The 21971-nt window shown below is 44.7% G+C and overlaps 1 protein-coding gene across 1 annotated transcript in view; it reads right to left on the bottom strand.

The window, feature by feature from the left end:
• The window catches only part of KIF26B (kinesin family member 26B), a 272866-nt gene that overhangs the window by 838 nt on the left and 250057 nt on the right, over nt 1-21971 (bottom strand). Inside the window, exons 11-14 of the mRNA XM_088524291.1 lie at nt 19158-19320; nt 14635-18070; nt 2720-2922; nt 1224-1374 (exon numbers count right to left, since the gene is read on the bottom strand). Coding sequence (XP_088380417.1) covers nt 1224-1374; nt 2720-2922; nt 14635-18070; nt 19158-19320 — 3953 coding nt within the window. The remainder of the gene's footprint in view (nt 1-1223; nt 1375-2719; nt 2923-14634; nt 18071-19157; nt 19321-21971) is intronic.

The raw sequence follows: 21971 nt of genomic DNA, 5'->3' as shown, positions 1-21971 counted from the left end.
GCTTGCCACTGTCATTAAAAGTCGCCTTTTCTATTTAACGGCTATTAAAATGGCACACTAGCTTGCTGATACTGAAAAATCCTGTTAACGCTGCACTGAGGCCTTTCTTGAGTGATGAGCTCTGCCATCCTTTCCAGAGCTGCAGATGCCTTTTGTTCCCTCACAAAAGCCACCAGAACTATTCTTCCGGCAATCTGCCTATAAACATTTTAGTCTTTCGTCCATGTGGTTGATCTGATGGGAAAATCCAGCAGTGAAGCGTATATCAGGGTAAGTTAAACCTATTTACATTCATTTTGATTGTCTACATTCAGGGTCCGCTTCAGCACCTTGCTTAAGCAACTCGTTATTGCTAAGCACATACTTCAGTTCACCCCAGTTCAGGCCATGTGGGTATAAGATGCACTGACTCCATCTCGTGCTGAACAGAAAGACATCGAACTTTGCCCAGTGAGAACAAGTCCTTTGCCAAATGCAGAGCTGAGAATGAGAAATCACCCCTCAAACTACTTCCACTTGCCTCTTTTTAATAGCCATTAAACAAGGGTCTGTGCTGCCCTTGTGGACATTTTTTTTCTAGAACTCTGTGTTATTCACTTATCTCCTTCCTAATATTTAGAAATTATTGTACAACTGCTACAATGTTCTGCATCTTCTTCCTTCTTGGTGCTAAGGTCCTTCTTCGTTTGAACGCAAACGCCTTTTAACCTCTCTGAAATTTATGTGCTAATAGTTATAAAAAATATATGGCCAAACCCATTCTTCATGTAAGCCCACTGGTAAGCCAATGGACAAGTTTGCCCCACAGTATTAGTCTGTGGTACATAAGAGTAGATTTACAATATTGCTTATATGTCTGAGTGATCTAAGGCCAAAAAAAAAAAAAAAAACCTCATTTTCAGGAGCTGTGGACTGAGACGTGTGAGCGTTAATCTACCAGTGGCCATATTCACCACTACAATGCTGTACCACCGCAACATTCAGCTCTCAGGCAAAAAGGATTGTTCAGTTCTACTGTCAACATTTAATAAGAATTACAGGAAATAGTTCAAGAAATGCAGTCAATCTAAATCTTACCCTTAGGTCATATGTCAATTCTTTTTAGTTTACAAACCCAGTAGCTTATATCTCATTCTCAGCAAGCATTTCTGCTCTCCTTGCTATCCCCAGTGAAATAAACCAAAGGACACCTATGAGTCCAGGCAATAGAACAACATCCTTACATTCACTGAGCCATTTACTCGGGTCCAGCATCAGGTACTGTTTGGTCACCTCCAGTTCTCTCATTAACCACTCATACTTCGCCTTGACCTCGGCAATTCTCTGCTGGCGATGCTCCAGGATTTTCAGCTTGGCATTGAAACATACCAGCTCCTGCCAACCAGGAGAAAGGAATAAGTGAAGAAATACCCATGCTAGATTCACTGAGCCGAGTGATCTTCCGATCAATAATGCCAACAATGACCCCTTTACTCTGCAAGCATATGAACCACTGCACAAAATCATCTATCCTCTGTTTTATATTTATTGCTTTTGTCTGATTTTGATGCTTCTCGCCAGTGAGTTTTGGAGACTTTGCTGTGATAGTTAATAATAAACCATAATAATTAATAACAGACAGCATCTTGAAATCAGATTAACTCTAGCAAAACATTTCTGTTATTTGTCACTAGAAGTATTGGCTGAGAAAGAATTAAGCACTTGGGAGAACGAAAACTATTGCTTGGTATATTAAAATGTTAAGTATGTCTCTTGTGCTTTGTGCATAAGAAATGCAGTAATCATATTATTAAATAAAAAACCTGGTAGCAATATCAAATTTGAAATGTCCTTGCACAAAAGGAGTATGTTTCTATGAAAAACTTCAGCAATTTATAACCATTAATAACAAAGATGTATTTTCTGCGAAGACTGGAACACAACAGCGGGACAGGCTGCCATGTTGTCTACAGAAATCCAAACTGACTTGGTTTGACCTCTGAATTACGGCAGCCAATGTGCAGAGATGTGCAGTAAGTGAACCTGCCGTGAGGTCTCTGCTACCCTGGCTAAACTGGGAGCAGCCCCAGCAGCAGAACCAGCCTCCTCGAAGGCTGAGTGAAGGTCTCGGCACTACTTTGCCTTCTGTTATGTAGACAGATCTGCTGCATGTGGCAGAAAGCACCCCTGCCTCACCAACCGCAGTTTTTCTCCAGATGAAACCATAGGGAACAACATCATAAACAGCCAAGCCAAGTGACAGAAGCCAGAAAATAAAATACCTTAAAATAATAATTAAAGATGCTACATATGCAGTTACAGCAAAATTGGTGCTATCCCACCAACTTTCCAACTACCCTTTCCAATTGCATCTCTGAAAAAGTGACATTTACAATTCTCTAATTTTTTTCTTAACCTGAGAGGAAGGAGGTTTGCAGAAAAAAAACTGTTAATGAGAAGTTAGCTATGCTGAGAACAAGTACTTGAGGCACCACTGTCTTGAAAGACAGATGTTACAAGAGATGCTGGAGCACAGGAGCCATCAGGACATCAAGATCACCAAGGGCAAAAATACAAAAATCTGTGTGAGAGCCCACTGAAGAAGGCATGACTTAAGTTGCAACAGGTTTTGCTGCTTGTTGAATTAGTCACATCATTAGTCCTGCAGTCATCTCTGACTGCATAATTTGAAATACCCTGTCCCAAGAGGAAGGAGACAGACGACACGAACTGCACCCACCTTGCTGTCCCCACCTCGTCGCCGTTGAAGTCGCTCCACATCATCGATCTCATACACTTTGATCTCAAAGGGCTCACCCAGCCCCCTCTGTCCGCTTCGCAGAGGTCCATCCACCCAGCGGACCCCAGGGCTGCTGGCAGGCTTCCTGGCTGGGGAAGCTGTATCGAGTGATAAAGCGGGAATAATTCTCCGTCTCTGTGAACCTACAAATGCAGAAGTTGTCTTATTGCATTAGTACACACAGAAGAAAACACAGACTCCAGAGAGGCCATGGACATTTGAGATGCCTAAAGATGGGATGTGAGGTACCCACTCACTGGAAGTCAGACCCTAGCGTGTACCTAGATGCCTGATCCCAGGAGTTCATCCTCTGAGGTCACACACACCCTAGAGCTTCCAGAGCCTGAGCTTGCTCCGCTTTGCTTAGGTCTCGGTGTGTATGGCTATGCTGAAAGACCATGAAGGGCCACAACAGAGGCTGGATCCGTGCTAGCAGGTTCTGGCTTTGTTTTACAGTCTCTTTATTGATGTTGACTCTTAATAGACAAAGGACAAGTATTAGGCAGCCACTGCACAGTCCATCTTGAGGATTTTTTTTCTTTTAAATATAGCACAAAAAGCACTTTGACACTCAAATCCAACAAGCACACTGGCACTGAGTGCCAGTACACCTCCATCTAGTCCTGTCCATAACACCCTTCTAAGGTGGCTTCAGCAGTAAGAACCTAGAGGAGGCAAAATGTCTGTACTAACCATGTCCTAGTGCAGTGGTTGGTGCCAAAGTGCATTAGCCTGGTCTCTTTTCAGTAAAATATTTGTCTAAAACATCTGCCTCTCACACCCTTACTCTAGCAGTGGTAAAGGTCTAGACAACCGCAGCAGTGACCAGCTGGTAGAACGGCTCGTCACCACGTCTGCTACAGCACTGATGGTCACGCACACATTTCCTGCCTTATCATACCAGCACAGTGGATGGGAACAGCGCAATAGCTCAAAATATACCAGGCTGACAAAGCCTACGCCATATGGAAACCATCTGCCACGTGAGTCGCCACGTCAGGGCCTACAGCTAAGTGAGGGAAAGAAAGTATGTCACTAGCCTGATGGCAGCAGGAAGGACATGGAGGCAGGCGCATACGGGTTGCTGGGAGAAAAAACACACATGCAGAGGAAGAAAACAAGCTGATTTCATTTCCCTGCTCAGTTTAGTACAATGAGACACGTGGGTAGAAAAAAATAAAGGTTGATTTTGTAAATGATCGCTCCTGAAGTCTCCTCCATAGGAGAGAGCAGGAATGCAGGGAGTGGAAGAAACCAAAACCAAAAGCCAGAGCCAGCAATTTTGAATGAAACTATTAACTGATTCTATTGGCAGTAAGCACAAAGCCTCACGCCAGCAGGGAAGGGATGCAGAATGATCGTGCAGATTTTGTTTTAAAAACAAGATAAAATAATTTAAAGAAATGTCTATAACTACACTCACTGAAATTTAAATGTAAATAGCTTCAACATGTCTGCCAAGTTGGTGCTTCAATGAAAATAACAGCAAAACATATAAAAAAAGTAAGCAAGCAAGCAAGGAAGAATTCCAAAAACCTACTAGCTGCCTAGTTTTTGGATTTTCGAGTAACAAAGCAATAGCTAGTTTTGGTCATATGTGTCTATTTCCATGTTGACTTTGTGCAAACTATCACATCTTGTCCCACTGATTTCTGAGTGCAGCAGGCTACCGGAAACCAATACTTAGCAACCAAACTAATCTGTACATGCTAGCTTTAAAATGGATGAAGAAGTTTTATCTTGTTATGTATCTGAAAATCCTGGTTACTGTCCTGGTTACTGACCTGTTATTTCAAACACATTCCTTGGCATCTCAGATCACTCCATGGAACATAAGGAGAACAAAGTCAAGTCAGGCAGACTGAGATCTCTGCGAGGCCCATTTATACCAAATGGCCTGAGATTTCAAGAGTGTTCCCCTGTGGCACCCATCATACTTGTATTGCTGCTAAAACTTACTCTACAAATTAAATCCATAACAGGACAAATGAAGCCTTACAAAAACCAGTAAGTAGAAGCTATTTTAGGCCTATTCTAATGCTCAAGTGAAGTCAATGGCAGTCTTCTCTGATGTTCAACATGCTGCAATAAGGCCCTAGATGAAACTGCCCTGTCACAAGGAGAATCAGAAGAACAACAGAAGAGAAAGCAAGAACAGACCCATTACCATAGCTAAAGGCTTGCAGCAGTAAGACACATCCTTTGAGAAGACACCAACAGACTGAAATGCTAAGGGTGACTCTTGTCAGTGATGCTAGAGAGAAACTACCAAAGGGCAAGAGCAACTGTGAGCTTCAAGGGAGGCAAGACACAGTGGCAGACTACTAAGATTTGCTGAAGGTGGAGATCCTGCATAGTCCCCAGCCCCTCCTGATGAAGAAGCCTTCCACTTGGTTAGATGTGAAGGTATATCCCAACTGTCACTCAAGGCCAGACTAAAAGGACTTAGGCACTAAACAGAATCATAGAATCACAGAATCCTTAAGGTTGGAAGGGACCTCTAGGGATCATCTAGTCCAACCCCCCTGCACATGCACGGTCATACTTTTAAAGATACATTTTTAAGCTCTTGGCCATGGTTTTTCACAAGAGCAGACTTCCAGATTAGCCTGTAGTTAAAAATGATCTCTTATCTGTCTTTGCTATTTGTCATTTTTCAGACCCAGCAAGGCTAATACAAACATCCGCTCTGAACCTCCGGTGCAATACAAAGCAAACACAGCTAAGTCTTTCTGCGTTGTGCCCCTGTGCTAATGGTCACATCCACTTTCACGGGAGGAGCATACGAATGATGCCTGTAGATTTGCTCATACATTTCAAGGAAGCATATGAACATGCTGGAAATCTGTCCAGCTGTCCAAGGGACAACTGTGATTAAGGTTCTGCCCTCCCTGCAATGTGTGACGTCTCCTTTTTGTTTTCTTCTTCTTTTCCCACTGTGGCTGTTTTTCTTAACACTACCTTCAAAGAACTGCTTCTGCGATCAGGATCAAAGCGCAGTCCCGAGGCGCTCTGGGAAGTGCAATTCCCCTGAATGCAGAGGGATGCTACAAGACCAGAATCAGGCTTTTTTTTTTTTTTTTTTTTTTTTTTTTTTGAGCAAAGCAAAGCAGATGTCACCAGCATATGAATTACAGGGATGATGGCAAATATTCTTGCCCTCACCTGCCATTCATACCCACTCACGGAAAAAACAGCAGCCTGTGGTCTAGATGGAGGGCTCCAACCTGAGGCTCCGGCTAACAGCGCTTGTCCCTCTGCAGAGAGGCAGAGGAGGCTGCTGCGGCGGCAGTAGCTATGCTAACATGAGCTCATCGTGTTTTCCCAGGCAGAGTTCACCTCCGGATCGTCTGTGGCTTGTCACAACACACCGACCCCGTTGGGTCTTTGTGCCCTCCAAGCGACGAGCCGTGGTGGGCAGGGAGGCCTCGTGGAGGTGGGCAGGGAGGCCTCGTGGAGGTGGACAGGCTCTCGGGGCTGCCAGGTGGGCAGGGAGGCCTCGTGGAGGTGGGCAGGGAGGCCTCGTGGAGGTGGGCAGGGAGGCCTTGTGGAGGTGGGCAGGCTCTCGGGGTTGCCGGACTCACTGAAGCTACAGAGCGGGTTTGGAGAGGCGGGAGGGCGGTGGGGGGCCCCTGCGCAGGGCTGATTGCAGCATCACAGCAGCACGTCCGTGCGCCGGCGAGAGAAGAAAGAGGAAGAAGGGCTTGTTTTCATCTGAGCCTTGGATGCTGACTCAGGATGATTTATCTGAGGCTCAGTGTGCTTTGGGAAGAAATGAAAGATCTCCTGTGTGTTTGTAGTGAAGCCAGACAGAAACTAGTTTACTCTAAATTAACACTGCCTATTAGCCCAGGTAGAGACAAAAACAGTGTCTCGTGACAGGTGACTCCTGCTGCTGGTTCCTCTATTTATTCTTTTTTTTTTTTTTTCCCCTGATTTCACATTGACTGGGATCAGTAAGGAAGATAGAGCCAAAGTAGAGTTTCAGGTTGAATGTCACATAGCAGTTGACAGCTTGCTCATCCATGATAACGCACACAGAAAACGATTAAATTTTTTAAATGAACACAGTTTTCCATTTACATGCAAAATACCCGTTTGAAGACACAAATTTATTGATAGTGTTTGATGGGGTTAGGAACTCATAAATTTTGACTGTATAATTAATAAAATGCTTTGTAGGAATTACAGCAAACCACTCCTCCATTTCCCTGCACACCTCTCGGGAAGGCAGCGGTCAGCCGGGCCGCTCAGCACATCGCAGCACATGGAGCAGTTCAGGTCCCTCCTGCCTCTCCCCCCGACCCCTGGACAGGGTTTGCTTTTCCTCAGAATCTTTGTCACACCAGTAAGTAGGAATCACTCCTTTTCCATAAAAAAAAAGAAAATGTATTGAAAATTTATCTTAATGAAAGCTGAAACCAGTAACAGAATGTCTTCTTCATCCATCTTCAAGGGTATGTTTTTCACTTAGCTTGAAGTAATCCACACTCTGAATAATCCCTCTTGAGTTAGGCTAGTTTGAGCACGAGTAACCACACTATGAAACAGGGCTGAAAATGCACAGAATACAAATCAATCTTAGCAACCGATGAGCAGCGCTGCCTTGAGCTCTAGGTTAAACCCTGCTGAAGAGTGCCCCATTTAAAATAAAGATAAAAGGAGGAACACAGCACTGATGGTGTGTTGTACAAGAGCAGGTCTGAAGAGCAGCACTGAAGCTGTAACATACGGCAGCAAAGACAAGCCCAGAGAAGTCTTCAGGCTTAAGGTATCAGAAACACAGACCAAGCTAGCTAAGTCTGCAAAGGTGACTTTAAGGATAAGAACAGATTTACTGAACTCAGCAAAACTACCCAACTGCACGAAGATGTGTGCTTATAAAAGTATGTGTTGACCACGGCAGAATCCCTAAGAAGAGGTCTGGTTTTGCTTAAGTATTGTGTATTTTGGAACATTTGCTTTGGATTGCTTTCCAAGCACGCATTCCAGTCTGAGCATCTTTTGTGTGAAAAGGTAAAGCACGAGTATAAATGCAAAAACTCTGTGAAAAGACGCACGATGCATGTATCTTCAGAACAGGATGCATCGCAACTGCTCTCCTAGAAATTTCAAAGTATTGCAAATAGAAAATGAAACCGTAACTTGATATATCACAATTTCAGAAATGTACAGTGTGTACTCCTAGGCTCCAGGCTTTAGGGCCCCAGCTCTTCTCCGCTGCACTAAGCATTACGGGAAGTACAATCGCCTCTGTGCACAGAACTCACTGTGTGGCATTTTGTTGCTGTGTCCATAGACAGTGCACCTGAACTGAAGGTGATTAAAAAAACACAACCCTGTCCAAGCAGAACAGACTGCGAATCTCACACCATTTCCCGGGGTTTCATTTCCAAGGGATGCTTTCCCTGCTGTGGTAACAGCCTCAGCCTCTCCCGTAGTTTCACACTGCTTACTGGCAAGATGATGGGTCCTGTTCCCCTGTGTCTCGCAACTGGGCTCCTACTTTGGTAGATTCCCCACTGATTTCCCTGCTCACTCCTATTTCCTACGGGATCCTCATGGTCAATTGTCCGAGAAGGGATCAGCTGCTTCCCATTCCTCTGACCTCTTTTCTTGGAGGTTTCTCTACAGCATCCTTTCCCCTGTGCAGACCACATGGCTACTCACTCCTTGGATTTCTGTGCTCCTTGAATAATGCTAAGCTCCCCTCCAAGTTTTTCCAGGCATTGTGCTCCAAACGTCAAGAAATCCAAGCATTTACTGCCAGAACAACTAAACAGCATATGCTCATCCAGGTAACTCAGATTACTTATGAAGGAGCACATAGCACCTGAACATTTGGCATAGGAAACCAAGGCCAGATGCATCATTCACAATGCAAGCTTCTATGCCCACCTTACTGTAAAATATGTCAGGCCATATTCTGTGATGACTTAAATGCAATCCTGCCCTTATGAATCTATAAGCAATACACGGGCATTTCAGGTTAGAAGTAACTGCTTGCTACAGGCATACAGAGACACTTGTTTGCAATCTTCTGTCCATGCCTATAAAAGATATGTTGCTTCTATCCTGGTATAAACTGGGGGGCAACTCTGAGCATCTGGAGCTACTGCCAATTTAGGATTTTTTCTACTCACTCTGCCCCTTTCCTAACCATGCTTCCCGAATTCCTTATTTTATAAAGCTCCTTATTTTAAAATGAGCTTTTCAGGGCAGTTTAAAGCCGGTGAATGAGCCCTGCTGAAGGCAGACAGGAAGCCGCCCTCCTGCAGTGTGGCAGTTTGATGAGCAATCAAGGAGAAGTTCCAGGGAAGAGGCACAGAGTGGGTGCTGAGTTTTCAGTATCCACAAATCCCAGGCAAAAAAGGACCAGAATCTCTTCTAAACATTTATCTCACTTTGGGCTGAATTCTGTTTGTTGAGGCATTATTCCCCAAGGAGCTGCTGACTGCTACTGCAGCACTGCAATACAGAGATGCACCCTTGGCGTACAGACGACAGAAAAAGCAGAGGCTGGAGGGTGCAGAGGGCTCTGCAGCGAGATCAGTAGCTCCCGCCAGGACGGTGGCATTCCAGCGCGCTCACTGCGCCAGCGTGGGGACCAGGTTTTATTTACACCCAGCCTAATGGTGTGCAACTCAGTCATGCATGTTACATGGAGCCTTCACTGTGCACAATAGCCTGCTGCCATTTCCTCTATTAAATCATTCCTATGTCCATGTGGCTGAAAGCTCAGTGCTGGCATGCAGTAGTCAAGCGTGTAAAAAATGATTACTCTGATCCCTTTCAACACAGATTTGCTGCATGAAATGGCCTGGCTTTGACCTGGGAAAATCAATGCTGTTGTTTTAATGAACAAAAAAAAAAATGTAGCTGAAACCCACACTTCTCCTCCCTGTGCTCCGCACAGGCTGTCTGGCCAGCGGTCACATGCACAGAGGGATAACCTCCATGTAAACAGCATTCTTCTCTCTAATTCCGAACATCCTCAGTCACAGTAAGGGCATAATGCAGCGTATCAATTACTATCTCTGTTCCTACCAGTATGACTTGCAAACCAGTTAAAAAAAGGTTGGAGATGCCCAATGGCTTTGTGATACAAATAACAGTTTTCCATTCCCTACACTACAGCCTCACACAGTCTTTAGAGGAAGCAAATTCCTTTTCACTTGAGTTCAACAGGAAGAGCTCAGGGTCCTTTAACTGATGCTTCGTTTCATCATTATCATTTTGGCCACTTTTCAAAATGTGATATTGGTTAGAGAAGGACTCTCATAATTTATGGCCCACAGATCCAGCCTCTGGCTTTAGCTCCTGCTTTCAAAGAGAAAGTGAGTGTGTTTGAATATGCAGTCTCCAGGGCTTTTCAGAAACCTCTAAGTCTCCATTTTAAAGGCCATTCCACCAGTGAAACACCAGTGAAATCTAGAGCACAGTGGCAAGAGAGGAAAGGGACTCTAACTGTGGATTTATTATTCTCATGTCTTAACAGTCTGTCTTTTTATGGAGGTGTTTAGAGTCATATAGCATTCTGCTCTCCTTCGGTGGTGAAATTAAGCACTGAGCCGCAAGGAATCACAAAACCTTTATGGCAAAAGCCATAAAATGCTGCAGCAAGAAAGTGTAATTATCTGAAGTCAGACAGCTTCTCTGTGGAAGGGAGATTTAAGCTGGTGCACACGTGGGCACGCACACACACATGCAAAGGTTCGCTGCAGGCCCTGAATCCATGCACGTGTAACATGGGCAGGATCTCTCTTAGGTACCAAACCCTATTCCTGAAAGGACCAGGAGAGAAAAAAGCCTCAGCAAGAGCTCAGTGATAGAGCATTACAGGGGCAGGAACCAATAACCACTATACATAGCAGAGGACAGGGGCAAAAGGCGAACACCAGCCTTCACATCCGCTGCATGGCAGTGCAAACAGGGCCTGGCTTCTCTGGGTAAACGTAAGCAGAGACTGGTCTCTTGCCTCGTGTCGGCTCGTGGTTGACAGGATCCTGCACCTCCAAAATAATGCAGCCAAATTTCGCACTGATAATTAATTTAATTAATGCCCACACACACCCATACTAAACTGGGGGAAAAATACTACCAAACAGAGCAGAAGAACAGTAAACTGCTATGCAACATCTCTCATCTAAGGATCCCACTTTTTTTTTTCTTTTTTCTTTTTTCATACGCCATTATCTAGTTTTATGAGCTGGTAACCAGGGAACACAGAAATTACATGAGTTGCCCAAGGTGATACAGCCAGCCTGCAGCACAGCGGAGAACATAACATAGATCTCGCAAGCCCTCATCTGCTACCCTGCCTGCATCTCTCGTACCTGTTGTGTCCCCAGAATACCAATAGGGCTTTGTTTAAGTGGTGTTAAGCCTGAATGCCTTCCCTGATCACACAAAAGAGCACGTATTATAGAAGCTCGCTTGTCATCGACACTAGGCCATTGCACTTGGAATCCCTGAGGTATTAAAAAATAATATATAATCGATGCTAGTGATTACCGTACAAACTGTGCCCTAACACTTCAGAGTTGTGTTCAAGCCAGCACGGCCTACCTGAGCGAGAGACTGGACTCAGAGCCAGGCAAATGGCTGATTCCTTCTTCCGGGGAGAAGGCTGGCGGCGTGAGCGGAGCACGTGGAGCCTGCACGGATGGTGGGGCAGGGGCTGGGAGGGAGAGCCCGTCCCACTGCTGGGCACGGGCAAGGCTGCAAGTGACATTAGGAGCCGAGGCGTCTAACGTTTAATCCTGGATCCCAATTAATTACAGGCCTTGGGCAAGTCAGTGAAGCCCTCTGCCTTGATTTCTCCCCCTGTAAAACAGGGTCAATAAGGCTACTTAACGCCGCACAGTGGATTAGAAAGCAGCTGTACAAAGCTCTGAAATGCACAGCAGTAGATCAGGGCTAAATAGCTCTGTTTCTGCCACCAGCAGTCACTCTGGGACAATATAGGCTCACGTTGAAGTTATAGGACCAGTGTTAAATGCTAGAAAGGTTGGAATATTTATTAAACTGATAGATTAGCTGTAGGGAGATGGCTTACATGATTCATGATGTAAACATATAATTTTTCAGTAGGTAGCAAAATGTAGGGGGGAAACATTTTCCTATGTTTTTTTATTTTGTACACAGAATACTGGGCCGTGATGCGCACATGTACCCATGTAGAGCCCAAAATTTAACCCAAGGCTAACATTCATGAACTCGCTTTCTCTGTGAAAAGCTGTCAGTGCAGGTCTGATGCTTAGTGTATGATGAGTGCCGAAGCACCTACACATACAAATAATGCACTTAAGAGCATTGAAAGGCAAGATCTTAATCTCAAGAAAAAAATTATGTCTCTCCAATGTGCCAGAACTTCAAAAGTAATTGTGAAATCTGACAGGGCTGCCGGTGATTCTCTTAAAGACTCTTTATAGCTTCTCTTAAAGGGGCCTTGGGCTGATTCATGTTGATTGTGCCTGACAGATAGCATTTCTGTTAATAATAATCATAAATAAAGTGGACAAGGTTGCCTGACCTGAAATGAGCATATCTATAGTGCCATATCCATTACAGCACAGTGGATCTGTGACCACAAATCAGGAAAGGTCCAATGCTCTTGACATCCCATATTAAAATAATATCCATCTTTTAAGAGCTCGGAACCTTCGTATGGTTTATTTTTCATTAAAAACTACTCCTTACAAGAGATTATTCAGACTAGAACAAACCTATCGAAGAAGATATTGCAGAACATGAAGCATAGCAAACCATAACATTTTCCTGTTTATTATGCAGTAAAAATATGTTGTGAACAACTGCATTCTCCCTTCTATCTCAGTTCCTCCTTCACATTATCCTGCATTGAAGTCATAATCCTGGTTTTATGTCATCATAAATCTGCTGACATATACTATTATCAAACACATCAAAATAGAATTATTATTTCACTGCTGCAAGCCCAAATTCAAACAGGAGCTGGGTTATAAGAAAGTGAAGGCTTATTAGTTCTGGAGAGTGGCTTGATGCTAAAGATACAGGAGGTAGTAAAGAATTTTTAAAATTTGTGTAAAATCTCTGGTTGTACTTATATATAAGCACATGTAAGACATCCGTAACAATACAGGACTGCTCACTAAAGCAAAACATCAAAAATAACACACGCACTCTCCCCATACCTATGCCAGGTTCTGGTGACAGTCTGAGTTAAGTGCTGCAAAATCCTTTGAGGGATGTCAGCATGAGACATCTCTCAGTCTCTATGCTGAGACCACCTGGGCAGGCAAGTCCCAGGGACACAAATCCACCACTAAAAGCCCATCACCCCAGAGAGTCAAATCTGACAACTAGATACCTGCAGCATTGCTAGCCAGGCAAAGAGGAACTAAAACACACCAGAAGTTAGAATAATACAGCCAGTTTGGCAGCCAAAACCCAGGGAAAACACTGGCTGAAAATGACACGTTTGGAGAAAAAGACATGGAATTCATGTCAGATCTTGCATAGCAGTGAAAAAGATGACAAAGCTTGGACTCCATATTTTCCCTGCTAAGGAAAGTGTTCCGCTTGCCTCATCACTCTCCACTTTCACGTACCAGCAGGGGACAACAACCCAGCATCAGTACAACGGCAGATAGGGCGCTAGTCCTATGCCAGGACTAGCCCTAGGGAAAACCTCTCCTCTCCAGCATTGTCCTCCAGACCACTGGAAACGCGATGAGAAACCTGAGTTTCCAACAGCCCTCTCTTCACACCTCCCTTTTTCAGAGGCAGTGACACAATATTCAGTCCCAGAGAGGGGCTAGGGAAGGCCAAGGTTCGTGAGCCAAAATAAAACACTGGTATAAAGAACAACGTTGCAGATTTGAAACCCTTCCGCAAGCACAATGCAAAGGCACTCCTTCCTCATGTATATCCCAGTCTCAATGTGATATGAAAGCAGAGAGAAGCAAGATGAAACAACTAGTTTTATAAGCATAACAACAAATCATGAATCACAGTCTCCCAAACCCTCTCCTAGCTGGGTTTGTGTATGATGGACTTTGAAGCCTAAAGAACATGCAGGCTCTGACTGCAGTTTTTTAAGTTTTTTTTAAGCATTTCCCCTGGGAGACATTCTCAATTTGCACAAATATCCATGCAGTTATTCCCTTATTTATATCATTATTAATGTAATTTATTATTTATAAATTATTAGGTAAAGAAGGATCCATAACTCAAAAAGAAAAGATTCTATGAGGCAGGATTGTCGTGTTGCAAAAGGCATGGGCTTAACTCTGTTCCACCTTCCAGCGTGGGTAGTGAGAAGGAACTGAATGGTAGTTTTGGCTGCCAGGCATCTTTGCGCCTTTGGGCATCCAGAGAGCACAAGCACAAAGGCGAGCCCAGAGGAGATACTACTGTTCAGAAAGATGCTGATCTTTTGTTGCTGTAATGCTTGTATACCTAGAGAGGAGTCCGTACTCATAATGCTTAATAACAATTACATTTCAACTGTCTCACAAAAGCATCTTTCTGGAATTAAATAAGACGCATGTTTGTATAAAAAAAAATCTGAAAGTGGCTGTCATTACCAACAGTAACTAGTTTTATGGACTAGTGTTCTTCTGTCAATGTAAAATAAACCTAGGTGAAATGGTTCAGGCAGAGACTCCAACGCAAAACCAATGCAACCCATACAGGATCAGTGCATGCTGTGGACAAACTAAAGACTCGGAGCCAAGGACACTTAACCCTGGTCTCACATCTCTGCTGCTAGACGCAGTTCACACAGAACTAGCTCCTGGAGCTAGCCTCCCACCCAGGAAGCAGGCAGCCCCTTTGACCTGCACTCCTCTCCCACCCCACCACAAGCTTACCCGCGTTCGATCGCTTCTTTGGAGTTTTGAGACTTCGGCACCTCCCACTAGCAGAGCTGCTATTCTCGCTCATTGAGTCTTGTGCTGAGGAAGCACTCCCCGTTGCTTCACTGTCTCTCATCATGCTCTCGTAGCCACTGCTTCCCCCACTGTGGTAGAAAAGGGCTGTTTTCCCCATGGCTGGGGGCAGCTCCCCACTCAGGACGCTGCTGTTGTCACTCCCATGGCCACTGCTACAGCGGTGAGGTTTCCGAGGAGGAGTGATCTTGCTGTAAGGTGAAGGCAGCATGTGAACAGCCGGTTTCTCCTCTCCGTGAAGGCCCCCACGCTCATCTGCCTCAGAGTTTCCACGTAGCTGCAAACCTCTTGCACTTGTGCTCCCTTGGAGTAGTTCTGAAATCCGTCCATTAACAGCTCGAAGAGGCAGTTTGGAAGCAAGACTGGAGCCTCGGTTTCTGCTGAGGGATTGCGTTGACCAGGACATGTTCTTGCCACTTGGAGGCAAGCTGGAGCTCTGCCCTACGGACTGAGGCAGAGATTTGGTGGAAAAACTGAGCGTTTTGGTGGCAGAGGCAGACAGGCTCCGGGCTTTGGGACTTGCCAACAGGAGCTTGCTGACTGCAGAGATCTTAGACTGGCTGGCTTTTGGGGAGGCACCTGCGGACTGAGAGAGGCCCGAGTTGGTTGGTGAGGACATGACACTGCGGTTGAGGCTCCTTCCTGCCCTAGGCATGGTGGTGTCTTTGCTAGGGCTCATTTTGGAGCTCACAGAGGACAGGCTTTCTGCTCTCTCCAGTGACAAACACTCATAGTGGCTCCCTGTGGACCTCCCAAGGGAGTTTGTCCTGCTGGCAAGCTGCTCAAGTTTGGCACTAAATAGCTTGCTGCTGCTGTTGCTGCTGCTGCTGCTGCTGTCAATGCCAGAGCCCTTCTGCTTGCCATTCAGCTCATCAGGAAAGCTTGCCAGGAAAGACACGGGCTGGCTGGAGGGACTACTCGTGGTACTGCTGGCTGCGCTGTGCTGGGGGCTGGCTCTGTTCTTCTGATCCAAGCTTGACTTTCTCACCGGAGGCAGCGGAGGGGTCCCTTTGGGTCGAGTGAGGACACAGTGTTTGGGAGAGGCCATTTTCTTGTCTAGGCTAGCCTTAGAAAACTGGTGCAGGGCAGGAGAGCTGGTACCGCTGTTGTCAGCGGCGGTAGGGTGGAGAGCACCTTCAGGCTCCTCCAGCTTGCTTGCCTTTGGGAGCCCTCGAGGGAGACTGCTGTTCTTCAAACCGTCAGCAGAATGAACAGGGCTCTGGGTTGCAGAGCCCGGAGCTGCCATCTCACACCCATCCACAATCCTCTTCAGACTGTCGGACGCTGGGGAGACAGAGGTGTCCCCACTGCTGCTGCTACTAAACCTGTCTGTTGAGGTCTGCTTTGTGCTGTGCTCCGGCTTGGCTGAAATGGTGTCAGCCTTTGGGCCATCACTGCTTCCAGAACTGTCCGGTTTTATATCTTCTTCTCTCTTTAGCCAAGGGTCTTCAAATTTGATATCCTTTTTAGCACTGGATTCTTTCCTTTCATGGGAATGAGTAACTTTTGGGTCTGTAGCTACTGCCGATACAGCATCATCAGTGTCTTGCGCTTTAAAGGGATTAACAGCAATACAGGGATAAACAGTAATGTTTGTCTTCATTGGGATGTAGCCCTCACAGCTGCTGAGGTTTGCAGTGTTTTTGATCGTAACAGTCGTCTTCCCTAGAGCTGATATTTTACAGCCTTTGATGGGTGGCACTTTGCCGAAAGCGTCCTCCCCCATTTCTGACAATATGAGCATGTTGTCAGTCACTGGCTTCTGTTTGTCCTTTACACAAATCATGCCAGCACTTTGTATGGTGCTTGCAAACTCAGAGACGGGGGGCTCTGCCATTGCTTCCCCATGACCATAGCAGGCCTGGGCTATGAAACTGTGACACGACTGTTCACCGTCGCTCCCTGTGCTCATTTCACTCAGCCATGAGCTGATGGATGAGCGCCTGCTGCCATCATCCTGGGATTTATCATCCAGTCCCAGTTTTGGAAGTGGAAGGAACTGTGTGATGCTGACCTCCGACACAGGAGCTGCACTGGAGTAACATTCAAGGTCTTCACTGATGCTGCTGATAATACTGACTGGCCTAGACCCAGAGGCCAAAGCCTGTACAGAACAGTCACTGTTAAAACTGATGATACTGGTTGGGCGCCCATTGTCAAGGACCCCACTGATGGTTAGTTCTTCTACAAGGGTGAACACCAGCTCATCCTCTCCATTCAGCTCTAATGGCTGCTGCACAGTCACCATGGTGGTGCTTAAAATCTCCTTTTTGGATTCTGGTGAAAGGTTTTGTTGCTGGTCTTCATCAAGAATGGGCTCTTCAAATTCCCCATTGCTGGAGGATATTGACTTCTTCATGATTTGTGGGCTCATTCCTACAGGAGGGGTCCGGATTTCTGGCTGCAACGAGGGTTCACTAGACCTCACCCCAGCATCCTTACCCAAGGGGGTTGGCGAGGGAGTGGGGCTGGGCAGAACTCCTTTCTGTGTATAGACCTTGCATCTCTGGGAAGGAGAAGTTGGTGGCTTGTACTCAGAAGTCTTGGAGAGGCTTGCAATGCCCAGCCGGGGCGAACCCATTGGCCTTGGTTTGCCTTCCACAAAGCCACAGCTGTTGAGACTTTCTCTGCTGCTCTGCAAGCTTGCGCTGTGCGCTAGCTGGGAGGAGCTAAGCTCTTTACTAGAGCTGCCTGTTATACTCCTGGGAGAAGAAGGAGTTGAAATGTTAGTGAGAGCTCCAGAAGGAACAGGGGAGTGATTTCTCTTAGTTTTGCTGGGTGTTGCATTTATATTTTCCTTGGCTTCTCTCTCAGGATGCTGACATTCTGGCATGGTATCTTCCTTATCTGACTCTGCTAAGTGGCTAAGCTCTGCCAGTTGGCTTGAGACAGAGCTCTTAGACATCTGGTCTGAACTAAATTGAGCAGGCATCTCTTCAAAGGGAAATTTGTTAGTCTCTTCACTGCCATCTATGCAATCCAGCCTCTCCTGGAGCTCTGCAAAGGTGTTGCACTTCAGGCAGTCTCTTTCAGATGTGCTGGCTCCTGATTCACAAACTTCTTCTAATCTGCCCTCATTTTTGGTCTTCTGCAGTGCAGGAACTATGGGAACAAAGTCAGGAGGACCCTCATTATCTGTCAATTCCTTATCAGAAAGGGCAGTGCCGTTGGGGCCAACATAAATCACCGTGTCACAGGACTGTTCACTGCTGGATGAATAATCAGGGTCACTTGATAGATGCAAAATAGGGAAGTCTGGGTCCACAGTGTTTCTAGAATGGAAAGGCCTCAGCTGGGTTGGCCTCCGCATCCTGCCTTCCTCACAAGAGCTCTCTCCTCCAGAAGAACTGGATGTGTACTGCAGTGTGTGAGAGAGACAAAGACCACAGCGTTTCAGCATTTCAAATGGCAACTTGCATGAGCCACATGTGCAAAAGAGTTACAGTTATATCTAAAGTTTCTAAACCACAGTCCAAGAGAAAAAATACAGCATTATTCAAAATACAAACTGATGCTCCAGCTTTGAGTGTCCCATTCTAAGAGTCATAAGACTTCCTAAAGAAGTGCTGAATAAATGGATGAGGAGCTGTCCCTTAATCAAGGCTGAATAAAGAAATCAGACATCTGTCAAAAGTTTTGCTGTTTTTTTTTGTGCATGTTTGTGTGAAAAGGCACAAGAAAACGTATATATAAAGAAGGCAGAGAAAATAAATGCAGTTCCCTTTTGGTCATGCTACCAGTAAATCAAATTGAATATACACACACAGTTCTCTGTGGACACACCACTGTGATGCTGTGTAGACCTTCACTTGTCTCTGTTAAAAGTTTTTGTCAATCCATAGGCCATCAATCCGAACTAAACACATAAAAATTTGCTATTTGAATCCAATTTACAACATAAGCTACACTGAAAGAACCAGGACTGTGCAAATGCAGAGTCCACCACTACTCCACTTTTTCAAAAATCTATTAATCACCCATAAGCAGTGGGAATAAAAGGGGCAACAGTGCCAGAATGGACACACTGCTTTGCAGTTACTTTGCTCCTACTATCTCTGAGAAACAGTGAGAATGTAATTCTTCATTAACCCAAAATGCCTTTAAATTTAAAGCAGCTTCATTCCCTACTATTCATCAGCACTAAGAATATAACTGATAATAAATGCTGTGTGACAGGCATATCACTAAATGAGGCCAGCTTGCAAACCTGGTGCAACAGATATACTTGAACATACTTCTCTGTACCCGAGGCTGAAGCATTTGTCTCCTTAGTCTCTGCTATGTGCTCTGAGCCACTCGCCTAGGACAGGATACATACAACCCCTTCACTCGGAAATTATGATTATTGATTTTGTTATATGCTGCTCTACCTCATTAAAGATCCTTCAGGGTCCTGCTCCCTCCCTCCTCCACCAGTACAAGAAGGGAGTTCCACACTGTCTTACCTTAGTTTTCTTTTTCTTCATCCTGAGGACCCTTGATGCAATCTGGATGGTGGACAGCGTCTCCGCGTAGTTCCCCGCGGCAGCTGAAATGTGAGCTATCATCGTGGTGCGGCAGTTCATATTCCCCAGGGACTCCCGAAGCAACATGGTGAGCTTGCTGTCTCTGCAAAATAAAATGAATTAAGGCTACATTAGTGAGTGAGGCTTCACTTTGACCGTTGTGATGTGACTTGGGTCTCAGCAAGATTTTTTTTCTCCTCTTTTTAATGGAATCCTAATTAGTTTCATTCCTCAGGTTTGCGTGTTGTGTCTGCAGCTGAGCAAGCTGAAAGACCTTGGCTTATAATTTAAACTTCTTTTCTCTTCCCAGGTCCTCTCTCTATCTTTTTCCAGGCTCATTTCTTCAGCACTGTTACCTCTGTGAATACAGATGCACAGCCCAGCATTTGAGGCTAACTGTTAAGGAACACTACATCAAACTACTGCACTTTCTCTTTTTAGGCAAAGTAAACACTGTACGGGCACACTCTGGCCTAGCTCTGGAGGACAAAAGTGTACTGGACTACCCAGAGAATCCATTTTTTTTCTTGCCTACCTGGCCCCTGAGTAAATCAATGATTATACTATTTAAGTCACTTGAATTAATCCTGATGATAGTGGTGCAAAACAAAACAACTGCACCTTAAGATTTCACATCTTTTTTCTTTCATAGTGCATCTTTCTTCCACTAAGACAGAAATAATTTTTATCTATTTTTTGCCATTTACTCTATTGTTCAGAATATGGCATCTTTTGAAATGCTGATGCATTATGGTGGGAGTGGCTGTGGTGGCACTAAGAATAGGAATTGCCGAACAGGACAGTTTTAACAGGATGGTGATATATATATGTCACTTCTGTTGTGGTCATCTTAATCTGGTAAATAGAAATGCACATGCAGTTTTTAAAGGAATCATTAGCTATGCTGTGTATGTTGACAAACCTCTTGAGGGTCCTCTTAAAGAAGGCTGTTGAAAGCAAAGCCAGCAATAGCCTGATATTTACCCCTAGCTAAAGGAACTATTCGCTATCCTAATGACAGAAATTTAGCATTTCAGTTTTGGCAACACCTTCTGTGGCTTAGGATCAGATTTTGGGAGCTCACAGTTCAATACTTCCTGATGACCACATAAGTATCCGTGCTAAGACATCTATTTAACCTTCCCAGTTCATGGGAACTTTTCATAAAGCTCCAAATTCTTTGAACTGAATCTATGTCTACTGGACAGGGCTGACAGATGAACATGGGAATTCTTGAACTTATCCCTTTGGCTGAGTAAACGAGAGCATTCTTGGATGCACCAGGAATGAGACTCGGTAGCCCATAAATCGCGCTTCTCCTGAAATCCCCAATACTTGTGGTTTAAGCTAGGCTAGAAATACTGAGAGGAAAACATCCTCTCTTTCAGGATTTCTTCTTCCTTCGACTCTGGACATACAGGACTCTCTGCTAGCTTTGAGACACAAACAAACAGCGTCACGTATTTCACTTGAAGCTTCAAGCTGTTTTGAACCCACAGATCCAAAGTTAATAGGCTGCTGTATCATGGTTTAGTGGTCCCCTTCCTATCAAAAAATAATTAAGGTGTCAAATTTTGTACATAAGTTACTGCCACTCCAATGCAGAGTTACATGGAAATTATTAACATCTGCCCAGAAATCAATAACAAGCCTTTCATTTGCTGGTGCTTCTATCATAGCAAAACATGAGACGACAGGGGAAAGGGCAAAAGAATACATTCTAAACATGCAGGGCCCCTGGGAATACATAACCCAGACAGCCAGCATCAGCAAACTGTGGCGTGGCTCTCCTACAGATAGGAGAGCATTAGGAATATAAAGTAATCTGTGCCATCTGCCTTGTACTGAAATACACATTTGCAAGAAGAATGATGATACTGAGGAAATTCTATAATTCAAATGATCATCTGACATAAATCAGATATAGAAACTGAAGGGCAGGTTTCTTTAGGATTGAAGCCTGAAACCTAGCAGCAAAAAAAGCCCAACCGACACTGATTTCTAATTTCACAGTTTGCTCCTTCAGCACTGTCTGCATCTTGACCATCAACTTTCCTTTACACTCAGACAAAATAACTAGCCTCCTGTCACTACTGTCAATTGAAAATTTGAATAAAGAGGAAGAAATCTGCTAGTTATCATTTTTGTTGATTCTGGACACTGTCATAAGTCATGTCCACCTGTCTCTATGGTTCACCAATCTCATAGTAACACTTAGTAACTGTTAAGGGAAAGAAAGCAGGTCAGAGAATATAACCGAAATATGGGGCTTAGTAACTATTAGTTTTTAACTCAACCTATCCTGAGCAAGTAAAATCACTGGTAAAATATTTTGAACATGTCTCACTGAAATTTGCTTGACAGACAGTGTGAGACACAAAATAGATCCTTTGCTCTTCTCAATGCTGACATGGCATTTCTTCCTGAAAAAAAGGAAAAGCTCTGAATTGTCTCATTACAGACCATGAGCTGATATTTGCAAAAGCAAAATTGCCTGTGGAAAAAGAAAACAAGGTTTACAAAGAGAAAGTCTTGATTGGAATAGCTTTGAGAAGGAAGATCCTTGCTGCTCTGATGGAAAGAAGTAAACTAAGACCCAGGAACGGCTGAAGAAGCTCACAGAAGGGCTGCTGCTCCTGAGCGCAGGTTGCCCATTTTATTGAGCAGGTCACAACGTTTCTCACAGGAACAGAGGCAAATGCACCAGCTTCTTTCGCAGCAAATTTCTGTGGGAATTCTGTAGCACAGGGGAGG

Source organism: Tinamus guttatus, unplaced genomic scaffold (genome assembly GCF_059628265.1).
Source record: "Tinamus guttatus ecotype Peru unplaced genomic scaffold, ASM5962826v1 Tinamus_guttatus_pri_ptg000208l, whole genome shotgun sequence".
In the NCBI taxonomy this organism is placed as follows: domain Eukaryota; kingdom Metazoa; phylum Chordata; class Aves; order Tinamiformes; family Tinamidae; genus Tinamus; species Tinamus guttatus.
The sequence above is the reverse complement of the archived record's forward strand: the minus strand, read 5'-3'. Positions and strand labels throughout refer to the sequence as shown.